General features: G+C 47.5%; 1 protein-coding gene across 1 annotated transcript in view; it reads right to left on the bottom strand.

The window, feature by feature from the left end:
- The window catches only part of Habp2 (hyaluronan binding protein 2), a 46,397-nt gene that overhangs the window by 5,440 nt on the left and 26,175 nt on the right, over positions 1-14,782 (bottom strand). Inside the window, exons 2-7 of the mRNA XM_013017609.1 lie at positions 6,988-7,095; positions 5,207-5,314; positions 3,815-3,931; positions 2,523-2,642; positions 1,960-2,131; positions 919-1,016 (exon numbers count right to left, since the gene is read on the bottom strand). Coding sequence (XP_012873063.1) covers positions 919-1,016; positions 1,960-2,131; positions 2,523-2,642; positions 3,815-3,931; positions 5,207-5,314; positions 6,988-7,095 — 723 coding nt within the window. The remainder of the gene's footprint in view (positions 1-918; positions 1,017-1,959; positions 2,132-2,522; positions 2,643-3,814; positions 3,932-5,206; positions 5,315-6,987; positions 7,096-14,782) is intronic.

Below are 14,782 nucleotides of genomic sequence, written 5' to 3'. Positions count from 1 at the left end.
GTGGTTAATAGAATGCAAGTCCATAGAATTAGTGATGAAGATGCTGCATTTTTCCTCCTTATTTCAGTGTGTTATGCCTAGGATCCACACACACAGACACACACGCACACGCACACGCACATGCACGCACACACACACACACACACAAAAAACATAAGAAACACAACACGTAACTATTCCTCGATGTACAGACTACATCTGAAGATTTTCCTAGTACCAAGGTAGAATGTTTGCTAGAGAGCTGAGTTACAGGGGGGAGAGAGGAAGTAAGTGGTATATGGGAGTGGCCTTGATCCATTCTGTGGGGTTTATAAGAAGGGAGCGATAATGTGTGTACTTGGGAAGCAAGGGAGGTCTTCCTAGAGGAGAGGATACTTGAGCTGATTTTCAAAGAATGGTAGGAAGTAGATGAGAGCAGATATGGAATGGAAGGTAGCCAGAAGCAGCCATAAGAGCAATGACATGGGTGTGGAACTAGCCAGGGAAGGAATCCATTGGTTATAACGGCAGGAAGATATGCTGTTTCAAATGATAGTAGAGGTGGGCCAGGGAGATTGGCAGGAAGGCTATGAGCCTGGATCCTGGGAGGCCCTAGGGACCCAGCTAATGTTCAATCACCATGTACGTCCAGGAACATTGCACCGGGAACACAGCAAACAACTGATATATACCACTGAGAACAGTAATGCAGTCAGGGAAGATGAGCTTATAGTTAAGACACCTGGCCTAATCAGCTGACGAGATGCCCGGGCCCGTTCAGCATCTTGAGGGTTGCGGAAAATTTGAGCAGGTGTGAGATGGGAGTTGGTAAAGCTGACACCGGGAGAGGTCATGAGTAGGAGGGAAGGGTGCTGGTGGCATTTGTCTGTGGAATGTTACCTCCCCACCCCAGGGGCCCTGGGACAAACACAGGCTTACCTGCGGCTGAGCAAGCTGAGATATCACAGTATTCCCATTTCACCTTTTCACTGTTTACTTTAATAAAACACCAGGGCTTTTGGTCTCTATCGGGGTTTCTAAAACAAAGAGCAAAATAACTCAAGGTCAAGACTTAGAGGGCTCAACCTCACCTCAACTTTTATTCTCACCAAAGGCCCTTTGGTTGAGAGGATGTTGAGTTCCTGGGCTTTCCCTGGGACCACATTCCACTTGAATCCTTCAATAGCATAGCAAGCTCGGGGTACAAGGATGATCATAATTTTTTGGCAAATTCTTAACCTCTAGAGGAGAGGTAGTTCACAAGCCTTGTACACATCAAATTATAGGAAAAGCAGTAAGACCCTAAAAGATTCCTTTAAAAAAATCAGAGCAGTAAAATGGACCCAGAAACATGGAATCAGGTTTCTGTTTGAATCTCTGAATCTCAAACATAGGGATCTCTGAGAACAGGCTCCAGGAGTCCTGTAAAATGATTCCAGAAGGGAGAAGTGCAGGGTGAGTATAAGCAGGAAGGGAATTTGGAGTAAGCAATATCCCATGCAAGGGATCCTCTGCTTTTTATATACAAATCATCTAAGTCACTGGCCTTGGCTAAATTAAAGTGGCAAAAGGAAGTCAACACAGTGTCATGACATTTGCTCCTCTATCCTTCTCCCTTGAAGTTACATAGGGTCATGCATGGCATTGCTTCTGACTGATGAAATACCATGGAAGGAAGAGGATGTGTCACTTCTAGATTAAGGTTTCGTTTGCAATGCCCTCATTTTCAGTCCCTTCTTGCTGTTTCTTGGTATTTGAAAAATGTAGAACTGAATCTCCCATCCTCTCCCACAACCCACAACACATGCCACACCATATAACAAACTTGGGATGAGTTGGGTAGATAGGGAGCTTTTAGTTACAGCAGCAGATCTTTATTTATCCTAAGTATGATAATCTCCTAGGGAAGAAGTCTGCGTTTCGACAGTCTGTTTCAGAAACCAGGTGACTAAGACTGAGCCTGGGGAGGATCATTTTTACCTGCAAAAATTGTGCTCCCCAATCCCATGGGCCTCGGCTTCCTCCATAAACACGTTGTAATTCTCCTGCAAGAGGAGGTGGGAGTTCCAGTAAAGGCATGGGTTCTGGTTGACTGTCCTACTCACTTTGCCTCGGTAGGAGTAGCCATCTCCCACATAGCAGTCATCGGGACCTCGAGAGAGGAGGCAATCGGTGAGAACTGACAGCCCAGGGCAGACTGCTCCCAAGAAGGCTCGGTGGGTCTATCGGCAGAGTAGAGGATTGAACCTCAATATTTATCCCCCTCAGAGATCATCACAAGGTTCTAGAATGTTCCACAGCCAACCCACCTTCAAAATACAAAACTTGGCTGAGGAGGTGGGTGGGACCTTAATTCACTGATCTGCCTTACACAACTGCATTCTAGAGAATGGTTTCCTCTTCCTGGGACCAGGCACATCCTAGGTAGACCCTTGGATGTGAGGCAACAGACACAAACTTCACTGGAACCACATTCTAGCCCCAACCAGGAAAGGGTTCACTGTGGACCTGGCTTCTGAAGAAGTGACGGCAGACGTCCATACCTATTTCACAGAATCTCCCTCTGAACTGGTCAGGACAGGAGCAGCTGAACCTGGACCTCCGTTTATGCCTGGTACAGGTACCCCCATTCAGGCAGGGGTTTGGCCTGCACACAGAAAGCACTGGAACAAAGGAAGTGAGATGAAGAGAGGTGGGTGGCGCTGTTCTGGTGTCATCCTTCCACCAAAGATGGGGTCACACCAAAGGGGGAAAGACAGGACCACTGGAACTCCAGGAGATGTACACATGAGTCTTTTGTTGGTGGTGGTGGTGGCTATGGGGCTTGAACTCCCAGCCTGAGCACTGTCCCTAAGCTCTTCAGGTCAAGGTGAGTGCTCTGCCACTTGAGCCACAGTGCTACTTCTGATTTTCTGGTGTTTTATTGGAGATAAGAGTCTCACGGACTTCCCTGCCTGTGCTGCTGGCTTTGAACCGTGATCTCAGATCTCAGCCTCCTGAGTAGCTAGGATTACAGGCATGAGCCACCAGCGCCCAGCTACAAACACAGGTGAAACCACATGGAGGCCACAGGAAAAGAGAGGCTGAGGATCTGGGCCACTCCATAAGCAGTAACGAAGGCACAGACTGAGCAGGCAGGCTGGGGCCAGTCTGAGCGAGGTTGAAACCTGACTCTGGCCCTGGACATTGGATGCCTATGAGAAGGTCAGTTATCCTCTCTGAATATCAGTTTTTTCTTCTGTAAAATGATTTCTTGCGGAGTTTGGGGGAGAAGGTGGGACAGTGCCTAACTCATAGCAATGACTCAATGTCAACCAAGTCCCCTACATGGTCCATTCCGACCAGTGTCAACTTCTAAAGGAAGGAGATTTCAAGGTCTGCCTTGTGGGGATAGGGAGTGTGGTAAGGAGTACCTGTAATCCTTGCTATGCAGGAGGCAAAGATCTGAGAGATTATGATCTGAGGAGTCAGGCGCCCCAAAACACAAGACCCCATATTTTAAAAGTAACAACTAAAGCATAGCAAACTTGCCTTAGCAAGTATAAGGCCTGAGCGCAAACCCCAGTACTGCCAAAGGGAGGGAGCAGAGGTGGGGGGGGGTGTGATTCTTTTTGGATGGAAAGGAGTACAGATAAGTCAATTCCCATCAGACTCTCCAGGGATGATATTGTGTGTGTGTGTGGGGGGGGGTCCTTTGTTTGCTCTACATCTTAGTTAAAATGGTCATCTTAAATGTCACATAAGCTTCAGACACCCCTGGACTTCGGCACACCAAGGCCCCAGACATCTACTAGGAAAGAGAGAGCCTAGCACAGGAAGGGCACCCTCCACTTACCTTTGGAGCAGTCTGGCCCTGTGTATGGGTGTTTACAGGCACAACGGTAGTAGGGAGAAGTCCGTGTCATGAGGCATTCGCCTCGGCCACATGGGTTGTTCTTGCACTTGTTCTGTACTATAGGAGAGACACAGAGATGTAGACTACAGGAAATTAATTGAGGGTCCATTTTTACTTAGCAGGATACCTATGTCACTAGTGCTGGGGTGGGGGTGGCTGGCGGGCCTGTGGCCTTGTCCATGGTTCTGAAACACTAGGCTGCTTCTACACAACGCATCTCTTCTCTTTTCACCAGGAGCGGGGCTTCCTACGTTCTTTCTAGTGCTCACAATCTTTATTTTTCTATCTTATTTCTTTTTTGTTAGTTGTGAGGCTTGAATTCAGAGCCTGGGCACTGTTGCCAAGCTTTTGTGCTCAAGACTAGCTCTCTACCACTTCAAGCTACCGCTCCATTTCTGGTATTCTGGTGGTTAATTGGAGATAAAGAGTCTGGCGGACTTTCCTGCCTGGGCTGGCTTTGAACCACAATCCTCAGATCTGAGCCTCCTGAGTAGTTAGAATTACAGGCATGAGCCACCAGCACCTGGCTCCATCTTAGTTTTTTTAAAAAACAAACAAACTTTATTTATACTTTTAACAGAACTGCACTTTTAGTCTCTGCACTTCCTCTGTCTAACTGATGTCATATTTCTTCCTGGTTTTGACACTCTAGAGAAGCCAGGGGATGAAACGAAATGCTGTGTTCATGCTCAATGTCCTTGTGTGACCACAATTCTGTCTGTATCTCCAGGCTTTCTTGCTTTTACCTAGGTTGGACCTTGTGTACCCTGAAATCCTTCTTGCTGCCCCGTTTGAGAAGGACATTTCTATGTTGTAGTTAGCCTAACACTTTAAAAGTGAAGTCCAGGGCTGGGAAGGTGGCTCAGTGGTAGAGTGCTTGCCTTGCATGCATGAGGCCCTGGGTTCGATTCCTCAGCACCACATAAGCAGAAAAAGCTAGAAGTGGTGCTATGGCTCAAGTGGTAGAGCGCTAGCCTTGAGCTGAAGAGCTGAGGGACAGTGCCCAGGCCTAGAGTTCAGGCACCATGACTGGCAAAAAAAAAAAAAAAGTGAAGTCCAGAGTTAGGGGCACATCTTGGTGAGAATCCACATTCCCTCTTAGTCTCAATCTTCTCACATACAAAATGGACATCCCTGCCCCATCTCCCATACCAGCACAGGAGAAGGAGCATCGAGATACTACCTGCGATAGCACACACAGGAAGCCATCATGCCAAAGGTTTTGCCCTTCCCCTGGGATCCCTCAGCCCATCTGTACCAGAGTAGCAGAGGAATAGCTTCTTCTTTCATAGCTTCTTCTTTAATCTCTGAGTCTAGAGAAGACACACTCACCATTCTGACACCTGTTCCCAGAGAAGGGGGCTGGGCAGGTGCAGGTGAAGGTGTCCCCGCTGATGACACAGTCGCCACCGTGTTTGCAGGGGTTGGGCTGGCACGGGTCTAAGGTACAAGGAAGTCAGGGTCAGTAGGAACAGCCAATGACAGTCCTCACTTCTCATTGAGAGGGACTACAGAACCAGTGATTGGTCAAAGGGGAGGGGGAGGGCTTGCAAGGGAAGCTGCCACTGTAAGCCAGGGAGAGGGGTTCAGGTGTGTAAGAAGAGAGGTGAAGAACAATCGTGAGTCTGTCCCCTTAGCCTGCTTGGACAGGGCCTTTCTCATTGAGAAAGTCCCTGTGCCCCTCTTGAGTGTTATTCTCCTCCCATCTCGCTGGGAGAGCCACAGGGGCTGTCTCTGATGCTGAAGGCATTTCACAAGTGGAAGACCTCCCCTTCTTCCAGTGCCCAGGGGTGGAGGTCAGGAATGGGGAAAGAAAACCCACCCCTCATGAAACACAAGCTTTCTGAACATCAGGAGAGAAGACCAAAGGCAAGAGGGTGACAGAAGAATTGACGGCGAGGAGGAAGTGACCCGGTGGCCTTCATCTTTCTTCAACTCCTTGTTCAGTTAGATTTTTGTCATATTTCATCTGTGCCTTTGGCTTTTCATGGTTGTCTGAATGGATCTTCCCTTGGGGAATTCTTTATCCTTCTGTTCACATGCATTGTTCTTTGGTTCAGGAACTAGGATCCCTGGGCCCGGCTCTTGTTTTGATGGTTCTTTCTGATGTTCCCCTGGTGCCCTGAATCTTGGCCCTGCCTTCCAGGCCACTTTGCTCAGTTACACAGCTTTTATTCTAGCTGCTAAGTGCTTTCTATGCCTTCTCCTGGCGTTGTCACATGGCTTTGCTTGGACCAGGTTCTTATTCCTTTTCTGTCCCATTGCTTGGGTTAGGAAACCACAAAACAAAAACAAGTATGGTAGAGCACACATGTGTGAGTATACACATGCACACACTACACACATTCCTGAATGACTGTGAAAAGCTTCCCAAGAGTGAACAATGAAAGCCAGAACAGAGATAGAAAGTCCTTAAAGCCAAACTTGTGAATGCCACAGGCCAAGGCTCAATGCTAACTAACATTTAAATTGAGATGAAAAAAGTTGGAAGTGGGAGCTGGGTGCAGTGGCTCACATCTGTAATCCCAGCTACTTGGGAAGTACAGAGGATTAAAGTTTGAAGTCAGCACAGCCCAAAAGTTAATGGGCCCTCTCATCGGAACCAACAAGCCAGGTGTGGTAACACATCTGCTGTAGGGGAGGAGTAGGTAGGAAGATCTCAGTCCAGGACCAGCTCTGGACAAATGCAAGAGACCTTCTCCCCCAAATGACTAAATCAAAAGTGGGTGAGGAGTAGGATTCGCATAGTAGAGCACCTGTTAGAAAGCACAAGGCCCTGAGTTCAAACCCTAGTACCACCAAAGGAAATGACTTTGCACTTTACTCCTATTCATAGTGTCAGGACAACTGGACGCTGAGCCATTCATTTGCTACATGACCTTGGCCAACTCAGTTCTTCTCTTGTCCTCCTTTACATCATCTGTCATTTGAAAGTAGGAGACATGATCTTTAGGAACCTCCTCAATTCTCATAGGGTACAATTCTAATTGGGGAAAAAGGCAATCTAAATAAGTCCTTCAATATTTATGGTATGCTGGTCAGGGAGGAGGGGAGAGAGGCCCTTGCATACGGTCCCTTATAAATTCCCCTCAGGCATCCGACTTGGTACCCACCATCATCTGCATAGTACCAGCCAGGGTTCTCCGGGGTTGGTGAGGTGGTAGAGGCCTCTTCAGGGTTGGACTGCTCAAAGCTATCGTAATAGTAGTCAGGAGTCCAATCTGCAGGGTGTGGGAACAGGACACAAGAAACCCTAGCTGTAAGACTTAAAGAAGTCAGCACATTACTTTGGGGGCAACTTTGCCCCCAGGGAGTTCACAATCCTCCAGGAAGAATTGTGAGTTCCCCCCCACCCCACCCCCAGCTCTTCCTGCTAATAGGGGTACTTGGGAAGGGCAGTGAGCTTTACCCAGGAATCCAGCAAAGCCAGTGTTGGAATTTGCTGAAGTTAAGGCTACCTGATTTGCAATGGGGAAAAGCCAAGTCCTGGCTCTCCGTCAGCCGTGGCCTTGGATCAGCCCACACTGTTCTTGGTTCTTTGGTTTTCTCATCTTGGAAGTGGACTGAGACCTCTAGCAGATCTCTATGTAGGGTCTAGCAGAGTCAGCTCCCACATCCCTTGACTGTCTTGTTGAATGTTTCTGTACCGAGGTTTTATCAGTGAGACCTTATCAACTTGGTGAAGTAAAAAAAAAAAAAAAAAAAGCAAAAACGTGTTGCTTTCCTTTTGTTTCCAGCATCAAAATCTTTCCAAGCTGTATTGATTGAGTCATTAGAACAGCTCTATGTGCCCAGCCCTGTGATAAGCATGTACCATCTGATTTTTTTCCTCATAAGAAAATCTAGGAGGACTATTCTTTCCTCTGTTTTTAAGTTGAGAAACTTGAGGATAAAAGAGATTAACTAACTGGCCCAAGGTCACATAGTTAATACACAACCGGATTTAAATTAAGGCAGATGGTCTGCAAATAACCACTAATTTTTACTAGCTCAATTACTAGCTCTACTGTTTCGATGTTGCCTTGAATACACACACATACTCCTGGGAAAGGCTTCTCACCTCTCCACACTGATAGGCCGAGCCTGCTACTGAGAAATCACCCAAATTCAGCTCTGAGAAGCAGGGTCCTAGCTCTTGCCTAGCAAAAGAGAAGGCAGTGTTCAGGATTGCTTAAAGCTGGAAATCTCATGCTAGACCAAGACTACACTTTGGAAAATGCAGGTGCATGTGAGACTGGATCTGGAGCTCTTTGTCTGGGGTCTTGGAAGATGCTGGTAGCTCCATGGCTTGTAGAAAGAACTTCGGGAGTTGAAGAAAACTGTGTTCATTTGCCTGTTTCCAGTTGATGAGAGTATGCCAGGCTGAAGCCATCCAGAGATGCATATGGCAAAGAGGCAGGAGCCAGTGCAGATGTACCACTTGAAAGGGGATCCAACAGAGGCAGCTGATAGCATAGAGAAACGCACTTTACCTAAGCCTAGTTATCAAGCACATTATCTCACGCATCTCCCCATTATTCTGTTATAGTCTTTATCTCTTTGGCTTTTGAAAAATCGACTTATGCACAATGGCTGTTTTATATTTCCCATTAAAATGGAACTATCTTTTTCTTTCGTTCTGTCTTTCTTTCTTTTTTTTTTTTTTTTGAATCTGGTCCTTGGCAAAGTTTCACCTCATTTATCACAGTGTCAAGTCAAGACTCCCTTGGCTTGCTCATTATTTCTCTTGAGCTGCTTTTCCCCCACGATGAAAATGCTCCCAGAGGAGGCTACTTTTCTAGGGATGAGGATCTAGGTTGAAGATAAGGCCATTGTCTTCCCCGGAGCAAATAACGTTCCTTTCCAAGTAGCACAATAAAGCCAAGGAAGACAGGGAGACAGTGTGGGGGGAAAAATATTTTTCTGAGTTTTGTCATAAAAGATTTCAAACTGACATTTGAGGGAGAGACGGTGACACGATTACCTCACTTATTATTTCTTTGGGGAACTTGTTTTTGTTTTCCCAATAGTTATTTAGAGATAAGAGCCCTTTAGGTTGCTCCTAGAACTCTTCCCACCCCTCCTAGGGGTTTGGGGAGGGGTCAGCCTGTCTGACTTTGACTAGACCATTAGGAATGCCTTCAGTGGAGGTAATTGGTAAGAAACAGGATCCTTATGTAGATGGGATGGTGTGAGTTTTCCAGAAAATGGAGGGGGGGGGGAAGGATGGCTAAAATGTCTGTTGAAGGATTTGAACTTGAATCCAGCCTACTTCACAAGGCCTGCCCATCTTTCTGTGATGCTGAAGAGAAAATAGAATGCTTAAGAAGCAAATCACATTCCTACTGAGCAAGACAGTCAGTCCCTCCTGTTTGCTAGGGCCCCAAGGCCCTTGGTTGAACTCTTGATATCCAGCATTGCTTAGTGGTCCCATATTACCAGGACAGATGAAGCCATCACCTGGAGGTTATGTGAGGATGGTACCAAAGCCCTTGATAACTTCTGGGGGTTGTCCCATGTCTTAGAGATGCATGATAGCAGTGTTTCTCTACTCCTAGACTTAAATCTTATGGTCCCCCCCCCTTTATGTAGGCCTTTAATCTGACTCTCTATGTACAAATCACATGTCCAGCCAGGTGCTGGTGGCTCCAGGCTATAATCTTAGCTACTCAAGAGGACAAGATTTGAGGATGAAAGTTCAAAGCCAGCCTGGGCAGGGAAGTCCATGAGACTCCAACACTGGAGCCACAGCTAGCTAGGCTTGAGCCATAAAAGCCCAGGCCCTGAGTTCCCGCTCCAGGACTGGCAAAACAACAGCAGCAATAACAACGAAACAACCATGTGTACATCTACAATGGCCAAATTCTATGTCAGATGCTAGAAGGCACTGGAGACAGATGTTAAAGCAGAATGAATGGGGAACTCAGGGAAGAAACCTGTGGCTTTGGGTCATAGTATTTCCTGACTTAAAAAAAATGCCTGAGTTCTGTAGGAATCTAGAAACTTGTCCAAATGCTTTCCTGTGGAGAGAGGGATTGCTGCTAGACACGAGATCTATTCCCATTGGTAGAGTGTAGAAATGACACTGGGTTCAAATTCAGATGACTGGAGACTTTGTTTTTCCCCCTGAACTATAAAAAAGGAGAGAATTTGGGGGAAGAAAGGAGTGTCTATCTGGTATAAAAATAAAACCCTTGTGAAATTTTCTGTTTAACAGAGTCTTTCTCTCTAGAAACTATAAGAATGGTGAGAATATGCTTAATGAGCCCAAATAATTATAATAACAGACAACTATACATTGCATAGTTGCAATTGTGTCGGACACTACACCTCATAGATGCGCTTGAACACAATCTTCCTTAACTTTCAAACATGCATGGAGCTCACCATTCCTATTCTATGTCTCGGGAAACACTCAAGCAGAGGGATTTGGGATCTCACCCTAGTTCTACCTAACTCCGTGTCACGAGCCTCTTTTTATGAGCCTGGAACCATGGGTGGATCTGTGTTGCCGAAACTCTGGGAGTTTCAGCTTTCGGGAAGTAACACACGCTTTAGCACGTGCTCCATGCCCCTCTGCCAGGATTACTGTGGTCCATGTGCAGTCTCTCTCAGAAAAAGCTCAGAGTTCCTGCAATGGGGACTTTGCAGCTGCTCTGGTTAAAGAGCCTGCCAGATGTGTGGAACGGAACAAAAATCCTCAGAATGTCATCCCTGTGGGCCTCATCCATCACCGTGGCACAGACAGATCCTCCCAGGACCTCCCCAAACCCCAGCCTTGTCGGCCTGCATTTGACGCTTCCAATCTGGCTTGGCAGGGCAAGTGTAGCAGAGAGGTTGGCTGGCAGACGGCAGGACAGCTGACGGACGGGCATAGCCTGTGGAGCCAGGCAGAGCCAAGCTGGCTTTGGAAGTGCGCTTCTGTAGGCCTGCTGGCTATGTATCTCCTGTGTGGGGAGATGGGCACAGTCTTTGTTGTTTGCTGGTCACCTTCTCCACCACTCCGTGGGCCTGAGATCTGGGTACCTTCTGCTCCAGGAAAGCCCTCTCCACACAGTCTCCAGCAAGATCAAGCCAAGAAGCAGCTTGCCTGCGGGTATGAGTGTGGTGTCCTCGCACCTCACTGTGGTCTCAAGTCACAAATTCCATCACAGCCCAGTGACCCCCTCCTGCCACAATGCAGTCTGACGGTGATGTGTCCACACATCACTTCTCACCGGAGGCTGCAGTCTGCCTGGCTCTGCTCTAATAGGGGCGAGTAGCCTAGGCCCCCTTCCAATGGGAGGTGTCGGCCCTGCTCAGCCCAGCCTGGCCATGGGTACCAGGAGAGGAATGGGTGGGACCGAGTGAGTCTGGGGAGAGACTGAGCATGTCTGGAAGGGGGTGGGGACCACTGGAAGGGGGAACACATTGGACCTGAGAAGGCAAAGGACCAGGCAGAGGAAAATGGCGGCAGCTGCCATGAAAGCAAAATCACGTGGAGGCTTTGCACCAAGGAAACAGGAGAGCCCCTCCTTTGCTCAGTCACAGCCCTGCTTCCCTTAGCATTTCCAGCTCATCTCAGCCACCGAAGGACACAAACAAGCTGCCTGCCTTCTTTGGGCCTCCATACCATTCTCTGTAAAATCAGTAGTTTTGCCCTTGAGGTCCAGAAACAGGTCCTCAGGAGTGTCCCAAGGCAACTTAGAATTGTGCGAAGCATTGTATGCATGCAGCATTTCTGGGCAAATTCTCAAGGGTATCGGTGACACACATGGTCCTTCTAACCCTTCCCTGCTGGGGCCCCTACCTCCACACCAGAGCCAGCCCGTGGGGGATCAGAAGTCCAATTGATAGGCACACTCACCTGGGTCCAGGTGTTCAAGGTAAGGCATCAGGGAGAACTGAAAAAGTAACACAGAACAGACACCTTGAGCAAGGGCCTGGCCAGGTCAAGATGGTGGATGCCTCCTCCAGCTTATCCCAAGCGCAAGCGCGATGGGAGCTTTCTGAGAAAGCCTGCGGCAGGAAGGTGGAGGGAAGGATGGGGTTTAAGTGGCTCTTGCACATGGCCCCATGGACCTTCCTCCGCACACACTTGTTAGATCGCAGCTTCCTGGGTGCAGTGCCCATTGCCTGCCCTGCTGTGTTGTACATGGCCACATTATAATCTTATAACAACCTCATTAAACTTAGCCTTCTTCACAGAGGAGAAAATCCAAACTCAAAGGTTATAGGTAAAGTATTTATACTCAACTCCGAGTGATTTCTTTGGGGGACAGCTCTTGGGGGGATCAGAGATGGGCAAATGCTTAAAACTCCCCCAGATACTTGCCATTGTTCTTGGATTAACATGCAAGCCCCCTCCTATGCCCTCTCCCTCCCATAGTGTCTTACTAAGTTCTGGCCACATCTGGCTTTAAAATGGCACAAGCTAAATCCTCTTACCTCAGGGCTTTTGCACTAGCTCTTCCCCCTGTCAGACAGCCTCCTCCATGATCTTCCCTAAGACTCACTTTAAATGTCCCCTTCCCAAGGAGACCTTACCCTATCACTATGACACGCACCCTCATTGTCTGTTTGTTCCCTCCATTGTCTTATTATAGTACATGGTTTCATATAAATTTATTTGCGTGTCATCTGTCTGGCACATCAGACTCCGTCCTCAAGAAAAGCAGTAATCTGATCAGGTTTCATCAGAAGTATAAATGTATAGAAAAATGATTCTCTTTCCCATCCTTACCGTCAAATTAAGTAGTTCCGTTTTTACATAGTGTACATTGATTGTAATGATCGCTTTTGTTCACCCTTCCTCCTCCCATTCATGTGCCCTTCCATTATTTATTTACATATTTTATGGTGCTTTCGTGTTACCATGGCAGAATTATTATGACAGAGCCAGACTAGCTCAGAGTTTTATTCTCTGTCATTCATGGATAAAGTTTCACAGACCTCTGACTGAGAAAAGGGTAGTTTTCCCACTGGTTAGGTTTCCATTTTGTGGATTAGATATGAGAAATCAGAGATTACTAGCATCTTCCCTGTACCCACATCTGTCTAGGTAGCTTGGCATGTTTGCTTCTTCTGTACACAGCTCCAGTGCCCATGTTTTATTTCATTGCCATTTTTTTCTTAAACAACTTTTGAGAAGTGGGTCGCTGCTGCACCGCCCATGGCCAGCAGGTGGCGGACGTGCCCTTCCTAGCTGTGGACCAGAACAGAGCTGGCTCTTGAGAATGTCCCAGCGCACAGGGAGTCTGCCACGGCTGCCCAGCTGTGTCTCATGGGCTTGACACTCATTTCTGACTCTGTGTCCATCACACAGAGGCTATGGAGCAGTGTGGAAGCCAGCAGCCCTCCAAAGAGGCCCAGTGTCTGGGTACCAGACGTGTGACCCAAACAGCTGGATTCCTGACGCTGTCCTGAACTGTGGTAGAAAGTGGATGGATGGGCCCAGATTGCCCCCTTTCGCCTGGCATTGGGGGGGTAGTGGTAGAAAGATGGGAGAAAGAGAGGGAGGAGAAAGGAAGAGGAAGAAGGAGGGATGAAGAGAAGGAATAAGAAAAGGGAAAGGAAAGGGAGGAGGAGCTATCTAGAAAGAAGGGGGAAAAGGCAAGAAATATTCAATTGGTTGACAGTCCTGGGCTTTGAACTCAGGGCCTCATACTTGCTAGGAAGGTACTCTCCGCTTGAGCCTCACTTTCAGCTTTTCTGTTCACATAAAGAGCTGGTGATGAGTTGGGGACTTGGCTAAATGTTGAAATGTTTGGTATGCATGTTGTCTTTATTGTACACAATACTTGATAACTTAAAACATTGTAATTATATCCATTTTAGAGGTGAGGAAACTAAGGTTTGCAGAGATTAAGTTGCCCCAAATAATTCAGCTGTGACAACTACTGGATATAGGGAGGAGTGGAGTATGCAAAATCTACCAGGAAGAAATGCATGGCAGAGGAGGCTGTTGAGCTCGACAGAGGCTCTTATTCTTGAAAAACTTTATAGAAAGTCTCCTCTGGGCACTCCAGGGCCCAGCTTAGAAGGCCCTTTGGGTCCAGTGACAGTCGAGGAAGGTATACACGTGACCTCAATCAATCCACTGTGGCCACGTACACCTGAACAAACCACTCAAAAGCCACCCAGGCCACAGCTCACTTCTCGCTCATCCCTTCTTTGGTTTCAAAGGAGATCAAACAGCCCGTGGTTCCAACTGGCTCCACCCCTCCTAGATGGCTGATGCCAGAACATACATGGTAAACCAGTGCCAGGTGATTCCGCTCTTGGCTATTCCTGGATTGTGCCACCGTCTCTTAGGCATGAAGCTCCCGGTTCAGGAGACTCAGGACTGATCCTAGCACCTGGGTGGCTGTTAAATGACTTCTTGCCTTGGATTCCTCAGTTGTGAAAGTAAGAATTTCCTCGCCTGAGCTGATGGTTCATTTGAGTTCATTTGGTAACAACACATAGCGTTTGCAGTGGATCACTCCTCATGCGATTGCTGCAAAATGGGTCATGCTAAAGGCTTTGGTCAATGGGCTTGTGCAGGAGAGGGAGTGGGGTTGCAGGTCTGATGGTGAGGCCTTGCAAGAGAGGCTGGAATAAGATACACCCTCATTTCTGGGTGTGATAATGAACTAAGAAGCCATTTGGAAGACCAATGAGCAAACCAAACAAAATATCAGGCCAAGTCTGAAGCCTACCATATGTATAAGAATCTTCCATTAATCTTTTGCCTCAGCAAACAACCCAGGGTCTCAGCAAAGAACTAACCTCCCACCGGGGAAGCTGAGTACATTCTGTTCTTCCCCACTGTGACACGTGAGCTACTGCTGGTACCCGAGCTGCATTAGGTAATGCTCAGTGACAGTGGAACTAGCATCCATCCCCTTCCAGAGCTTTCTGGCAACTCTCCCAATCCTATCCCAGGACTCAGTGACATGGCTTTTATGT

Source organism: Dipodomys ordii, unplaced genomic scaffold (genome assembly GCF_000151885.1).
Source record: "Dipodomys ordii isolate 6190 unplaced genomic scaffold, Dord_2.0 Scaffold36, whole genome shotgun sequence".
In the NCBI taxonomy this organism is placed as follows: Eukaryota; Metazoa; Chordata; class Mammalia; order Rodentia; family Heteromyidae; genus Dipodomys; species Dipodomys ordii.
The sequence above is the reverse complement of the archived record's forward strand: the minus strand, read 5'-3'. Positions and strand labels throughout refer to the sequence as shown.